Source organism: Herpailurus yagouaroundi, unplaced genomic scaffold, assembly GCF_014898765.1.
Source record: "Herpailurus yagouaroundi ecotype Mexico unplaced genomic scaffold, PumYag 67702, whole genome shotgun sequence".
Classification (NCBI taxonomy): Eukaryota; Metazoa; Chordata; class Mammalia; order Carnivora; family Felidae; genus Herpailurus; species Herpailurus yagouaroundi.
In genome coordinates, this window is record NW_024420501.1 from 4,132,994 (window position 1) to 4,149,271 (window position 16,278).

General features: G+C 40.3%; 1 protein-coding gene and 2 long non-coding RNA genes across 3 annotated transcripts in view; 1 reads left to right on the top strand and 2 right to left on the bottom strand.

Moving 5' to 3' along the window:
• LOC121025837 (uncharacterized) overlaps nucleotides 1-4,204 on the top strand; it is a 56,110-nt gene extending 51,906 nt beyond the window's left edge. Inside the window, exon 5 of the long non-coding RNA XR_005788163.1 lies at nucleotides 2,757-4,204. This is a non-coding gene — a long non-coding RNA (uncharacterized LOC121025837). The remainder of the gene's footprint in view (nucleotides 1-2,756) is intronic.
• A 7,646-nt stretch (nucleotides 4,205-11,850) lies between these two features.
• Nucleotides 11,851-12,617, bottom strand: LOC121025815 (cerebellar degeneration related 1; the record flags this gene model as incomplete). The annotated part of the gene is given in 3 exon segments (XM_040468567.1): nucleotides 11,851-11,979; nucleotides 12,077-12,445; nucleotides 12,480-12,617. Coding segments are annotated over 3 exon segments (636 nt in total), but the record flags the coding sequence as incomplete, so codon positions are not given.
• A 27-nt stretch (nucleotides 12,618-12,644) lies between these two features.
• On the bottom strand, nucleotides 12,645-14,075 carry LOC121025838 (uncharacterized). The gene is made up of 3 exons (XR_005788164.1): nucleotides 14,060-14,075; nucleotides 13,991-13,996; nucleotides 12,645-12,753 (listed from the first exon to the last, which is right to left on the bottom strand). It is a non-coding gene; the product is annotated as an uncharacterized LOC121025838 (long non-coding RNA).
• Nucleotides 14,076-16,278: the final 2,203 nt, after the last annotated feature.

The following is a 16,278-nucleotide window of genomic DNA, read 5'->3' on the forward strand; positions in this document are numbered from 1 at the left end:
AATGTCCCTTCATAACAGAAGCTTCAAAGGAGCTCAATCCTGTTTGGCTGTTCAAATCCTCACAGGGTGTGGCACTTTTAGAAATCCTTTATTTTTCCCCATTGTTGAAATGCTGACAGAATCAACATCCTGAGACGCTCCTGCCCTTCTGGGCACTTGAGCCACGTGAGCCTCAACTCAAAGCTCAATCGGGCTTTATTTCTCGTTCGACAGCATATCAGGCTTCCTTGGACTCACAGGGCCGGATGCATGATGGTATGCTCTCAACCCTTTAGATAAATGTACTTTGGAATAATACCTTGAGAAGAGGAACACTTGGTTATACCGTTATTTGATAGCGTCCTAACCGCCTCGAAGCTCTGCACAACTCGCAGAACTGAAAGGTGACGGAGGACGTTTATTTCAGACACTTTATTCTTCACACTGGCCTGGTGCCAGTGTCTTACAAAAGTGACATGTCCCTTAGCAAAAGGTCAAAGGACACAGGGTGAAAGGCTGACCCAAAGTGAATTTTGTGGGTAGAAATGTGTTTTCTCATTTGAAAGTTGGTCGAATGAAGTTTTACCCAGTGATTCGGTTACGCACATAAGTAGTCAGTCTCCCTACCCTGGGTTATCAGTTTTTATCCTCTTGTTTGCTCCTGATTTCCTTTCATAAATCTCCATCTCTTGTACAGTGTGGAAAAGAGTTGCTATTAGTATTATGAAGCTGAGCTGTCCCAAGTTTCAGATAATCTCTTTTTGGATTAAATTGCCATAAATCTTCTGTTCCAGTTTGGTAGGGAAAAAGGAGACCTGGAAATTGGTCTCATACCTTTAAATTGATACTGGGATTCAGGCTGTGTGATGCCTCAGTATTTAATCTATTGATTTAACGGGGGGAAAATACTTCATTAAAGTGATTCCCCTCCAGTGATCAGTTGTTCTTTAGTTGTATTTTTTAAAAAGTTTATTTAATTTTGAGAGAGAGTACGAGTGGTGGAGAGAGGGAGAGAATCCCAAGCAGGCTCCGTGCTGTCAATGCAGAGCCTGACGCGGGGCTTGATCCCATGACCATGAGATCGTGACCTGAGCTGAAATCAGGAGTCGGACGCTCAACCTGAGCCACCCAGGCGCCTCTCTTTAGTTGTAATTCTTAATCTTGTATTTAACCTGAAAAGTCACTGACAGAGACGTGATGGTACCTAAAATGTAGCCATGAAATACGAGATTATTACCTCATGCACACATGTGCATGCGCACACACACACTTTTTATTATGAGTGTTCAAATCTACAGAGAAATAAAGTAGTGAAGTGAATGCCCACTTGCCAAGCACCTGGATTTAACAATTAACATTTTTGATAAAATAAGTGACTAGTTTATATGTGTATTTGCTTCAGTTCTCCACCCTCAAAAGTGAGTATTCACCTATCTTACCGCGGTTCCGTTATTATACCTAATAAAGTCAACGGCAGTCACCTATTCTACCTGACAGCCTACTCATATCCAGATTCCTCCAGTCGTGCCCAAACTGTGATTGACTGTGAATTATGAGTGACGCGATTATTGGCAGATCAGAGATCTGAGAACTTGGTACTGTCCCTCAGCTGACAGAAGTCAGGAGTATAGACCGGTAGCAGAACAGAACTTAAGCCAGAAAAATATAGAGTAATTAATTATTCATTACTCTCCCCTCCTCGAGCTATAGTGACCTCCGGAGAAAGCTGAGCCATCAACTGGGAATCAGCGTGGGGCTCGGAGTCTGCCAGAACTCCTGTCTCCCGTACAGAGGGGAAGTGCCATCGAGAGAGGCCTGACACTCTTGTAGCTGGATGGTCAGTCATTCCACCATCATTCATCAAGGAATCCTTCCTTTCCTCAATACCTTGAAATAATACCACAGAACTATAAAAATATTGGAAGAAAATACGTGAACATATTTTTATCATCTTAGGGAGGCGAAGGCTTTTCAAAGCAAGGCATGAAACGTTTGATTACATAAATATCTGAACGTCTTTATGGCAAAAGACAAAATTAAAAAGTAAATGGCAGGCTTAAAGAAAATGTTTGCAGCATAGAGTTTAAAATAAGAGTTCCGTAGGGGCGCCCGGGTGGCTCAGTCGGTTAAGCATCTGACTCTTGATTTTGGCTCAGGTCATGACCTCATGGTTCATGGGTTTGAGCCCTGTGTCAGGCTGAGTACTGACGGTCTGGAGCCTGCTGGAGCTTCTCCCTCCCTCTCTCTCTCTCTCTCTCTCTGCCCCTCTCCTGCTCTCTCTCACACACACACACACACACACACACACACACACACATACTCTCTCTCTCTCAAAATAAATAAACTTTTAAAAAAACGAAAAGGGAAAGGAGAGTTCTCTAATATGCTAATAGTGCCTACAAATCAGTAGGAGAAAAATTTTTGAGCGGGCAAAGGATATAAACGGACAATTTAAAGATGGAGTAGAAATGGCTCACCATATGGAAAGATGATTAAAGAAATGAAAATTAAAACAAAACTGAGATACCTTGCTATTCACCTTCTGTTTGGTGCAAATGACAAAGATTGGTAATATTTCATGTTGGTGAACATATGGGAGAAGAGGGCTCTCCTCCACTGTTGGTAAGCATACAAATTGGTCCAGCCTCTGTAAGGGCAGGTTGGCATATATTATTATTATCCCAAGTTCATGTTCTCCTCGCTAATGTAAAAGCTACTTAGGCAATCTGCCTCTGTTCCTGACTTCATTTCCTATTTTTGTGTCTGCTCTCTCCTAGCTGGTGCTATTTGTGCTTCTCATCCCAGACAGGCAGACTTGACCTTCACTCCTGACTTCCGCGATCCCTTCACAACTGCAAGTCATTTTCCTACAAAACTGGAGTTTGCCTACTCTGCGCCTTTGAGAGTTTTGGAACAGCATGCAAGTTCACGTCGCCATCACGTTATCCTGCTGACTGTCTCATGTGACGAGACCGACACCCGGGTCGCTTGCTTCTGCCCTTGTTCTTCTGCCTGTTGTCCCCTCTGCAGCCATTGAGCACACACACGTGTTGTCACGCAAAAGCCGTTTTGCTGTTTTTATTTGTCTTGTGAATGTTGTCATTTGCTTCGTGCGTATCACGAATTAGTGTCGTGTACTGCTCAGTGATCTAAAACTGTCACTAATTAGAAATTTGCGTTGAGTCTGGGTAGGAATGGCACCCAAGCAGAAAAGCAAGAGTGCAGATGCTAGAAGAGCAAAGAGGGCAAGAAAAGTGATGTTTGCAGCAAACGAAATGAAAGTTCTCGAAATGCTCAATAATGGTGAAACCAAGACCTCTCTAGGGCCCTTTTTTTCCTTTTTTTGGCATTAATAAATCTATGATTTGCACAATAAAAATAAGATGCTATTAGGGCCAGTCAATCGAGGGGCACACTAGAATCATCAAGAACATCATACATAACGTGAAATGCCAACACAGAGACCATGGAAAAGATGTGCACGTGTGGCTTCTAACCCAGAGAGCGCTGCATAGGCCTCCTCCTGTATGCGTAATCTGCCAGCGAGCATCACAAAAACGCAAGTTTCAATTTTCATCTGGACAAAAGGTTACCACATTCACTGTGAGTAAAGGGTGGTTGGCTAGGTTTAAGAAATGCTGTGGTCTGTCTGAAAAGAAATGGTCGGCAGAGGAAGCAGATCGTGAGGCTGCTGCTGACTACCCTGAATACCTGAGGGAACGGATTGAGGGAAATGGCTGCTTTTTCAGTGCTGACGAAATGGCCCTGTTCAGGAAGTACATGCCTACTTGCACACCTTTTGCAGAGGATGAGAAAAAGACCAGAGGCTTCAAGCCTGGAAAGGACAAGCTCAAAGTTCCGTTTCGTTCCAACGGTCCTGGTGATTGATTAAACCCACATTGCTTCACAGATTGCGAAGTCCTTGCCCTCTTAAAAGAGAATGCTAGAAACACTTTTCTGTTTACATGAAGGGAAACCATAAAGTAGGGATCACTGAGAAACTCTTTTTGGGCCAGTTTTTGAAGTCTTCATTCCTGAGGTTAGACAATATTTAAACCAAAAAAAAACAAAAAACAAAAAACCTTGAATTCAAAGTTGCTGCTTTTGGACACCTGCTCCTACTGCCAAAAGTGCGATAGTAAATGCTGATCCTTGTGTTCCAGTCACCTCCACCCCCCAGTACAACTCCACTCCTTCAACCCAAGCAGCTGGGAGTGCTGAAAATTGTTTGTGAGGTACTGTACTTGGCGTATATTTGATTACCTTGCAGATCGTATGAGAGAGACGCCAGAACTGACTGTGAAAGTAGCCTGACAAAATTTCCCCATTTGTAATGCTTTAACAATAGTGGAAGAATCAATGCGAGAAATAACACAGGCAACCCTTAATGGAGCCTGGCACAAACTTGGGAATGAGGCTGTAATGGACTCTGAAAGTTTTCTCCCAGTGGTAGACGAAATTGAAAAGGTTGTAGCATCTGCAAAACATTTGGGTGGTGAAGGATTTGAAGACATTGATTTAAGTGACATTTTGCTGAAGTGTTAGATTCTCACCCTCAGAAGATAGTTCAGAACTTTTTCAGAGATGTGATCACATCAAAAGTTGATACCACAGGTCAGCATAGGTTAACATCCAGAACTCAAAGAATGTAGGAGCAGCTGTTCCACAAGTCAAATTGCTGTGATGATTCAGAGGAGAGAGATCTTTCGATGGAATATTTATTGACCTGAAGGCAAGATTTAAACGATTACCCACAACCCTATAAAGCAGTAATAAGAAACCTTCAAATGAAGGCCAATAAGTCTTTCTCTCTGTTTGCTTCAACAGGGAAGAAGAGGCTGGACCTTCGGGCCATGTCATTCAAACCCATTCTACAAACAGCAGGCAGAAAGGCCACACACAGATAGTTGAACCTTGGGATTCAGACTCCAACAGCTCTGATGATGTGGTGATCCAAGTGCTGGAAGAGGAAAGTAGAACGGAAGGTTGAGCTTACTTCTCTCCAGACAAAACCCAATTGTCTTGATTCTTTCCCTATCACTACTGTGATGACCAGCATTTTCACTGACGCATGTTTGTCCTGACTTTGAGATCAGAGAGAAGCAGAAATCGGTTGCCCAGTCATCACTGTTACTGATGTGAAATTAGTAAAATACCAACAAGATTCACTTTACTTAGTGTCTTATTTCAGCGAACAGACCAAGTGTCTGGGCTGTCATAACACCCACTTCCCTGCTGCAATTCCCCCCCCCCCGAGGCTCATAAGGCCCCCCAACACAGATTCCTCTACAGTGAGGGTTCCAGGAAGTCAACTCTAATACGTAGGGAGGGGGGTTACTCTATGTGGTTGGACAACTTGACTTTGTACTCTTGATACTGACATTTATTTTAATCTTACTTAAGCCTAACTTGCCATTTTGACAGAAAGAATCTCGACTCATTCGTTTGGTATCAGTTAATTTGTTTTCCAGCAGTTGTAGATGTAGCCATTGGTCAGTCTTTAAGGCAGTGCGTTTAAAATGCATTCTGGGATTTACTCTTGGTATCTACTCAAGGAGTAAAACCTGCCAGAGTTCATCTCCATTGATCCTCTCTGTTGTCCTATCTGGTCTTCCCGGTGATTTGCATATTTAAATACCCTCTGGGAAAGGGATATCGAAACTTCTTCCCGAAAGGTGGTAGAAATCCAATGATCCACACCACCCTCGGCGGCTGAAGGTTTGAATGATAGCTTACCTATATCTGAGTTTGAAGTGGTCAGAGGAAAGGGAAGAAAATCCAAGAGTTAAAAGGGCTTGCTTGCATAGTTACAGCTGACATATCAGGCATTCCCCAACAGGTTCAAAAGAGGCAGATGAGAGTTGAAAACTCATTTTCAGGTGCTGTGGGTCTAGCGGCCCGCCACAGTGCCAGAGGAGCTCACTCCCTCGCCTTACAGTAGTTCTCGACACATCAAAATCACGTTGGGGGGCTTTGAAAAACACAGATTTCTGGGACCTGCCCCTGGATGTACTGAATCAGGGACGGGGGCAGCACCTGTATATTTTTAAAGCTCCTCAACCGATGTTTTATACAGCCACGGTTGTTAACTGCTGCCCTCAGTCTGAACAGAATTCTAGTAGAAAATGTAATACAAATGCTAGTGGGCCCAGCAGCTAGGAAACCCTGATTCTAAATTTCAGCTCCACCACTAACTCAATGGATGGTCTTATTCAAATCACCCTACTTTTCCCTTATCTGTCAAGTGAAATAGGACCACTTGGTCTCTAAGGTCCCTCTCTCTCTGCACCTTGAAAGAAAGGTGCAGCAACCTCATTGGTTGATTGTGAGTGTGCCTGAGCCCTTTCATAGAGACCAAGGTAAGTAGCAGCATTACTGTACTGTGTTCCTGTTATTTTAAAAATCGTGCTCCTGGTTCAAGTTTTACCATGTTTTAGTGTCTTCCAGAAAAGAGAGTTAGGCATAGAAAAACGAGAAACAAACATGGCATCAACTTCCTGAAAAGAAAGACAGAGAGGACCTCCTATGAGTCTCTTATTTGTGTTAATGGCGATTTTTCTTCTTGAGTTACAGGGCTTGGGGAAAATAATAATGCATAGATATTATGAGTAAAACATCTTAACATGTTGTATCTATTGTTTTCATAAACCAAAGCAGAGAACTCTGTATGGTTACTGTTTCAAGGTTCCATGGATAATTGGTACATTCTTAATCATATCAAGAGGTAAATATTTTTAAGTCGATGACTCTTTTACCAGTATATCAGTGGTTCCATATGCCTTTAGAGAATGCGGTTTCCTGAGAATTTTACCATTTCTTGAGATTACTGCCTTGCCATTTTATTTCTCTTAAATTTGACCAGAGTTAGAGAAGTCAAATTTAAGTTGAACAGCATCAACCAGGAACCATTAATATAAAAATAATGCAATGGGAAACCAACTATTATATCAGTTTAGTTGTCACAGAAATGCCTAGACTTTGCCTTGAGAGGTGGAAATGTTTGTCTAGGGACCAGGCCATTTGAAATAAAATAATTGAGATAAATCTAATTCTTGTTTAATGCAATATCCAGTTAAAATAATCTAAGAAGTTTCATTGATGATGATAAAATCTAGAACATTTCAATATGGCTGAGTTTAACAAGTCAGCAGAACTTACAGGTGGATTTGAAAGTTGGTATAGACCTAAGCGGTAGAAATAGAAATGAATGACAACATTGCCATGCAAATGGGTGTTTCTTTTTTCTTTTTAAAATTAAGAATAGTCCCCAAAATTGACAAGCTGAAATTTCTTTTAGAAGGTTGTATGCACAGTTTGGGTGAAAAGAATCTTCCTCTTGTCAAATGGTTCAGGTAAATTGTTGTGTTCACTATTATGAAATGCATGGAGTTTTCCTTCTTTACAGACATATTTAACCACTGGAAAAAGATAAGAAAAGGAAAAGGAGGTGGGGAGAAAGGGCAGCCCAGGTTGATGAAACTTGTAGAGAATATTAGAAAACTGGTATTACATTTAAAAAGAGCCCTTTGTTTGTTTAAAATCTTTTCCGTTCAAAATGCAGCCAAGGCTCTTTAAACCACACATTTGGATTACACGGCTGCCACCACCTGAATGCTAATAAAGGGCTTCTACGGCGTGTATAGCCGAAGAGTGTGCAAACCACGTTTGTGCTATGGAATATATTGATCACTGAACTTTACATAGAGTTACCTTTTAATGGTCTTGATGTCAATGTGCTATGGTTGTTTATCTAAGAATTCAGAAATAAATTGTGGCATGAACAGAGTGTATATGTTCTTGGGAGCCATAGAATCACATAGAAAATAGATGAAAGCCCAGATAGGACATTTCACTAGCGCGGACAACAAACGTTGGGAAATTAAATAGGAATCTAGTGTGCTCGAGACATTGCACTTCATCTTTCTTGCATTACTGCATAAAGCCCGTGATATAATTAACCCATTTTTGCCAACACCTAGAATTAACTCCTGATTTCCTGGCAGGGGCATGAGGAAGGCCGTGATGAGAAGAACACGGGACATAGATAAATGACGGCTTTGCCATTGGCTTCTTGTCTGCCTGGGGTGGGGACTCCCTCTCTTTGCGTGAGTGGCACTTGGTCCCCGCAGGATCACCCTTGAGCTATTGGGGTGTGGCAAGTCAGCGTGGGGCCTACGTTTGGGGATCAGAGTTGCTTTCAATCCTGTCCCTGCCAATTACCAGCTACGTGACTGTGGGCATGCTTTTTAACCATTTCAGACTTGAGTTTCTAATCTGTAAAACGGGGTCGAAAAATACCTGCCATTATAGGATTGCTATGAGATTATATGAAATGCCTAGTACAGTGCCTGGCACATAGTAAGCGCTCAATAAATTGTTGCTATTATTATTATAACAAGCATTATAGAACTAAAGATGATAGTTTACTCATGTTTTTGCAGGATTTTAATATTTTGATATTTTATCTAATTTCCTTCAAAAAATGGTATGCATGATGGTTTTAAGAAGAGAGAAGGAATAAAAATTGATTTTCAATATTTTTCTTTGCTTGTGAAAGATACTTGAAATGATAATTCCGTTGCCCCTGTGGTACTCCTTGACTGCAGCTCCATTTATATGTGCTTTATTTATCAAGTGGTTATCCTTGCATGATATTTATTCATATACGGATGACTCTTAATGACTTTTTTCACATGGATATACTCCTATTCTCTAGAAAATAATCCATCCACTTGGTTCCACTTTTAAGACAATTACGTCACTCTGTGTTAATAGGAGCTAACAATAAAGCTCTATAGGACCTACTTTGCTTAAACCACCAAATTATTAGCTCAGCTGCCTTTGAGAGAAAATTGGATATCTAAGTACTCTTACGAGGGGAGGACAATTCCGCATAACTCGCTTCTGAACATCTTTGCTATTTCATGCATTCTGTGATGGCATTCAAGAAACTTAGCATCATGCTTTCCAGAATGCTGAGTGTTCATCATCATCCAAATGCTGGATCTGTTGGGTAACAGAGCTGTCACTGCCTCAGTTCAAGCCCCCGTTACCACTTAGCCTGGATGATTATAGTGGCTTCATAACTCACATCCCAACTCTTTTAGTGTTTGAACCTGGGAGTCTTTGATGTTCTAGTATATTATGTCTGGTAGTCTTCGGCACTTGGCTGCTTGACAAATTTTCCTCGTGTACAATTCGGATGCTGGTACTTCCTTGTCCAAAATCCTTCAGTGGCTGCCCATTGTCTATATATTCCACTACTCAACCTTTAAATCATGACCCGGTCCCAGCGTATTGTAACCAGTTTTGCCGGCCGGTGTTCTCTTTCCTACAGTGTCTGTGATCACCCGTGTCTTCCTCAGCCCTGCCTAAGTACTAAAGATCTTCAGCTTACAACTCAACCCTGATCTCTTATGTTTGTTGCTTAAGCTCTGGTGGGTAAGAGTAGAAATTAGACTTATTACCTGAAGCCAGAGTGCCTGAGATGAGACTTCAAAGCTGTAGTCTCCTTCCTCTTCTCCTCCATTATTACGAACACCTAGACTTGGCTCTTGATTAATTGGCGGTGGCATGATGAGTGTCCTAATGAGAAGAATATGGGACACAGAGTGAAGGCTTTGCCACTTATTCTCTGCCCTGGGCTGGGGACTCTCTCTCTTTGGATGAACGGTGCTTAGTCCTGGAAGGATAACCCTGGTGTGTAAACGTGACTTTCTTCTTTAATATTCTTTTTAAGCTTCCAGCCTATCGAGTTAGGGTATCCTCACTGAACCCCAGCCCCGTTTGCCTGGGGTCCTGAATGCTACCCATTCAATTTTGGCTCTAAATACAAATATTCTTGTTGTGCCCCTGGAATAATTAAGTGGAGATCTAAACTCCATTCTCAGGTTCTTGCTAGCCGCCTATCCTGAGCATCATCACATACATGGTATCTTTATTTACCACTGGGCTTCAAATTGCTCTACACACTCTTTTGCATGTGAATGCTAGCCTGGGATGTACTTAATATACTTACTATACCCTAGATTTGGCATCTAGAGCAGGAACTGGCAAACTAAGGCCTTTGGGTCAAAACTGGCCCAACTTTTTTTAAATAAAAGTTTTATTGCAACACAACCATGCCCACTCATTTATGTATCGCCTATGGCTACATTATAATGATAGAATTGAGTAGTTGCAATAGAAACCATATGGCCCGCAAAATCTTAACTATTTACAGAAAACGTTGGCTGGCTGACTCCTATTTAAAGTCAAGTAGTTCTCCAAGCTGGATATTCCTTCATCTTTGATAATTCCTCATTCACATCCTGTCAAACAATACAAGGCTAGTTCACTGGGACTATGAAAATAGGTTCCAACCCATTCAAACTACTTGCTTTCGCTTGAATTTCCCTGCTTCCTCTTTGTCATCTTCCTAAGATGTCCTTTCTCTGTGTTTTGCTTTTTAGTGAGAGATGCCATAGTTATAAAGACTACTAGAGTAGCCTTATCATATGTCTTTAAATGTCACATCAGGTCCATATGTGAAAGTCTTTCAACATTGCCAATATCTTCCAACATGACCTTCTAGTATCTCTAAGATTAGGCCTTTTGATTCGTTAGTATCTCTAACATCAGGTTTTCTGAGCTTCACAGCTTCCAACATCTCCAATTGCCAGATCTTCTAAATGTTACAATGCCCACATCTTCCACTCTCTGGCCTGAAGCATCTCCAATGCCAGGGTTTTCTAATCTCCTCATCATCGGGGACATTAAAACTCTAGGTCTTCTACTTTCTCCAATAATCAATCATCAAGTTCCAGGTCTTGTCTCAGGGTCCAGAGTTCTAAGTTCCAATTTCTCTATGTTCCCAATCCTCCAGTGTCCCATATATGCACGTCTTCTAGAGTCCACGTTTTATTGTGTCCTAGTGCAGCTCTTCTAATATCTTCTAGCTCTCACATCATTTGGTTCCTACAATTTTTAGTGTCTCCTAAATTCTGATTTTACAATGTCTCATTGTCACCAGTTCTTCCACTGCCCAAGTCTTCCAATATCTCTTAAGAACCAGGTTTTCCAATGGTTAGGTGTTCCAACATCCCCAATGTCTGGATGACTTGGTCTTTTGACATCCTGACATCTTACTGTCCAAGTCTCTTAATGTCTAGGGCTGCCAACGTCCTTGACTTCCAGCATCATGAAAATTATAGCTTCCAAATTCTGTGTCTTAACATGAATATGTCAATATCCAGGTTTCCCAAATATCTCCCGATACCCAGGGCTTCCAATTTTAGGATTTCTAAATGTCTAGATCTTCCCTTGTCTATATCTTCCAATGTTTAGGGCTTCCAAGGTGCAGGACTTACAATGCCTCTAAGTATTCAGGGCTTCCAATACCCATGAATTCCAAACAGTTAGGTTCTCCAAAGTCTCCAACGTCCAGAATAACCAATGTCCACAAAATCTAAGGTTTCCAATGTCTCCAATATCCTGTGCTTCCAATGTCTCCAATGTCCAGGGTTTCCAATGGTGCCAGTGTCAAGGTCTTCCAACAACTCCAGGTCTTCCAGCAACTCCAAGTCTTCCAACAAATTCTAAGTCTTCCAACAACATCAAGGTCTTCCAGATAATCCATGTCTTCCAGAAAATCCACGTCTTCCAGTAATTATAGGTCTTCCATAAAACCCATATCTTCCAGGAAAATCCACGTCTTCCAGGAAAATCCACGTCTTCCAGAAAATCCATGTCTTCCAATGGTTTCAAGGTCTTCCAGACAATCCACATCTTCCAGCAATTTCAAGGCCTTCCAGCCAATCCATGTCTTCCAGAAAAAAAAACTGTCTTCCACCAAATCCAAGTCTTCCAATCAATCCAAGTCTTCCAGCTGACTTATGTCTTCCGGAAAATCCAGGTCTTCCAGTCAATTGATGTCTTCCAGAAAGAAATCCAGGTCTTCCACTCACTCCATGTCTTCCAGAAAAATATACGTCTTCCACCAAATCCGTATCTTCCAGAAAAGTCCAGATCTTCCAACCAATCCATGTCTTCCACCAAATCCAGTCTTCTAGTCAATCGACGTCTTCCAAACAAAATTTATGTCTTCCACTAAATAAATCCAGGTCTTCTAATAAAGCCACGTCTTCCAGAAAATTTATGTCTTCCACTAGATCCAGGTCTTCCAACAAATATATGTCTTCCTAGAGACCCACGTCTTCCGGAAAAAAATCCATGTCTTCCAGGAACCTCCAGGTCTTCCAGCAAATCTATGTCTTCCAAACAATCCAGGTCTTCCAGACAACTCGGGTCTTCCTGAAAATCCATGTCTTCCAGGAAATCCACGTCTTCCAATGACCTCCAGGTCTTCCAGAAAATCGACGTCTTCCAGAAAATCGATGTCTTCCAGCAAATCCACGTCTTCCAACAAGGCTGTGTCTTCCATCAAATTCATGTCTTCCGGCCTACCCACGTCTTCCAACAAATTTGTCTTCCAGCAAATCCACGTCTTCCAACTAAGCCGCGTCTTCCAGAAAATCCACGTCTTCCTGCATCTCCAGGGCTTCCAGCATCTCCAGGGCTTCCAGCATCTGCTCGTCTTCCAGCATCTCCACATCTTCCAGCAACTCCACGTCTTCCAGCATCTCCACGTCTTCCGACAACTACCCAGTCTTCCAACAGGGGGCTCAATATCCACATCTTCCAACGTCTCCAGAGTGCCGGTCTTCTAACATTGGGTCTTCCAGTGTCTACAATATCCAGGTATTCTAACATGTTCCATAGTCCAGGTCTTCTGACCTTTCCCCAGGTCCAGACCTTTTTAAAATTAGTCTTCCCAAGTCCAAGCCTTTCTGTGTTCAGATCTTTCTACAGACAGGCCCTCCAACACAAGTAATCCTGCCTACAGTAGATTTAGCCTCAAAAAATTTAATAAGGTGTTCCTTCTTACAGACCAGATTTTATGGATTAACTGTATTGTAGCTTAATAGTGTTTTCTGCTATTAGTAAATATGTATTTATGCTTTACAATTTTTTAAGATAGTGTTCATAAAACAGCCTCTGGAAAATAAACACACTGATGGGATTGCTGTGAGAAATTTTGCTACCTCCCTAATGCTTATAGGTTTCATATAGTCAACTATGTTTAGGTGCAAGTGAAATTCTTATTTAATGAAAAAAATCCTGTTTAGAGACTGTTTATTAGAGTTAACATACAGTGTATTTATCCATTTCTTTTAACACCAGTTTTTGTTTGGTCTTATGTGACCAATTAATAATAATAGTAATCATAATAATAACACTTGACATAGCATTTGCTACGTCCAGGCACTGTTCTAAGGTTGTAACATGCATCAACTCATTTAATCTTCCCAAGAACCCATTGAGGTAGGTGCTGTCATCTCCGTTTTACAGATGAGGAAACTGACACACAGAAGTGAAGTAACTTGTCCAAAGGACACAACTAATAAGTGAAATGAGAAAGCTGGGATTTGGACTCAGCTAGCTTGTGACCAGAGCCCATGATCCTAACTGCTATGCTATAATATCTGCTGCTGAAAGTCAAGATGAGAATTATGGGATCCAAAGCGTGATTGCTCCCGTTTTATGTGCAGACTATTATCAGATCTTATGTCCAAATGGTCTCACTTTTTCCTGTCACTATCAGAACATATTTGTATCCACAGATCTCATTCCTCAACTATTTACTATTATTCCCTTGCCCATGTGTATGGAACTAGGCACAAACACTTCCTGATACCGTTTTCAATTTGGGCAGAAATAAGGAAGCACTGAGTTCAAGAGCCGTTTGCTTTAGAATCATATTCATAAGTCCATGCTTTGAATCCTGGTGCTTGGAATTTGGCCCTCCCATCAACTTCAGTGTCTTACCACTGACCATTCTCCAGTTTTACCTTACTATATAGACCACTTATCATTAGTTTGTTTCTGACCTCCAGGATTTACCTGTTTCTTCACATATCATTGACCTCCTGGATTCCTGACTACTGTCTTGTGTTCAACTAATGGTAACTACAACTCCCTAACCCCCAGCATGCTGACCTAGAGAACTAACTACTTGGTTCTCCAAGTCTCACCTCCTAACAGGTGCTTCCAGCAATATTGCTACCATGCCTCTGGGTGACATGACAAGCATTAAAGCTACATAATGAAATTATGGTTGGTCAAGGGATCCCTAAAGATCTAGAATTGTCTACATGGTAATACAAATGAATAATAATTATTATTAAAATTGAAATACCTTCCAAATGTCTAATGATTTATTTTGCAAAGTGCTATCATTTCATCCATCATCCATGTCTTCATTCATTCAACAAATGTTTATTGAGCGCCAACTGTGTGCCAGGAATAGTTTAATGGAGCTCAAAATCACCTAGGGGAAACTGACAGCGTACAAATAATTGAACAATTATCTATCAGTTGTTGCAAGACCATGAAGGAAAAGTAAGTATAGGATGTTGTGAGAGTCTGGAAAGTTAAGGAAAGCATTCCTGAGGAAGTAACATTTATGGTGACTGAAGGATCTATTTTCTCATTTGATTAGTAAGATGGATGTTTTATATCAGTTTTCCCTAATCAGGTTAAACAGCAAGTACTAAAGATGGGCATGGGATCCGTGTATTTTGGCTTCTTTTTTCCCCTACTACTCCATGCTGCCTTAAAAAATGTATGTATAGTAAGTATAGTTTTGGCACTATATATCAAGGGATATAAAAATGTTGGTACTCTTTGACTTCATATTTTCATCTCAGTGAATCTATTCAAGATTTCATTTAAAATTATTTCATTGAAATGCAGATAATTCATGCACAAAGATGTTCCTCACATAGTACTTGGCATAGTGAAAAACAGAAAAACCTAAGGGTCTCACTTTAAGGGCATGATTAGGTAAATGTGCTATTTCCATGTGATGGAATATTCTTTCATTAAAATATTTGTGGTATGTTGATATTATATAATGTTAAGTGAAAAATCAGCACACAAGATTATATAAAGTGTGATTGCAATTATCTTGAATATATATAATCAGAGACAAATGACTAGAAATAAACATATTGGAGATTGTGAACTAATTATCTCTAGGTGGGTACGTTTATGTGTGACTTGTGTGTACTTCTTGGTGTTCTTTTTTTTTTTTTCTCCCAAAGTTCTTACAGTGTGAAAGTATTTTATATTCAGGAAAAATATTTAAATGATTGTGCATAAACGTTCATTATTTATTCATCTTATTATACATGTAATCAAGTTTTACTGTTGAAAACACTTCAAAATGAAAGAGACCAAATTGAAAAAAGTTAAGATCTCAAATAAACTCAATACTTACAGATAATTTCTATAAGGTTTTTGGTGTATATTTTTCCACCCTCTTTCACAGGTATGTTTATTCTCTTTTACAAAATGGAATCATACTTATATTTAACCCAGTTTTCCCCTTAACAATAAATTATAAACGTCTTGCCATGTCAGTGACTGTGAGTCTATGTTCTAATTTTAATATGTAACTTTAATATCTCCTATTGGCGGGCATCAGGTTCTTTCTAGTTGTTTTGTATTCTAAAAACTGCTGTGATGAGCACATACATTACACAAGTTGTGCAGAACACAAACTGTGTCGTCTTCCATGGTGGCCCTGTACATGCTTGTGTGCAAATTTGTTCAGGTATCACTTAGGATAAATTCTTAAAGGAGAGTTGCTGAGTTAAGGGATATGTACATCATAATGCTTATCAGAGCAAAAAACCCATAAGCAGTCAAGATGTCCAAGAATCGGGGGTGGTTAAATAAAATTATATGGTAACTCTATGACGGAGTACTATGCAGCCATTTAAGTTTCTACCACAGAAGAATATTCACTGAAATAGGAATATGTTGACAAGATCTCATTAGTGAGAGGAACAGGTCACATGGAAGTATGTATAACAGTCAAATCTTTAGAAAGCAAACTATATAAATGTCCTCTGAAAAATGACCAGAAGAATATACACTACTATGTCAGTGGTAAAAGTCCCAAGAGGAAAATGGGTAAATTGTGGTATATTTACACAGCGTAATATTATACAGCAGAGAAATGAACTACTGCTGAACATAATAATATGGGTAGATTGTACTTCTATAATGTTAAATTAAGGTATCAAGTCCCGGAAGAGCACATATAATGGGATGTCCTTCCTATATTATTCAAAAACAAGTGAAACTAAACACTGTGTTATTTAGGTACACATATATATTTGGGATTTAAAATATTTTATTAAAAAGCAAAGGAGAATCAATAAAAACTTTGGGATAATGGTCATTGGGACTGAA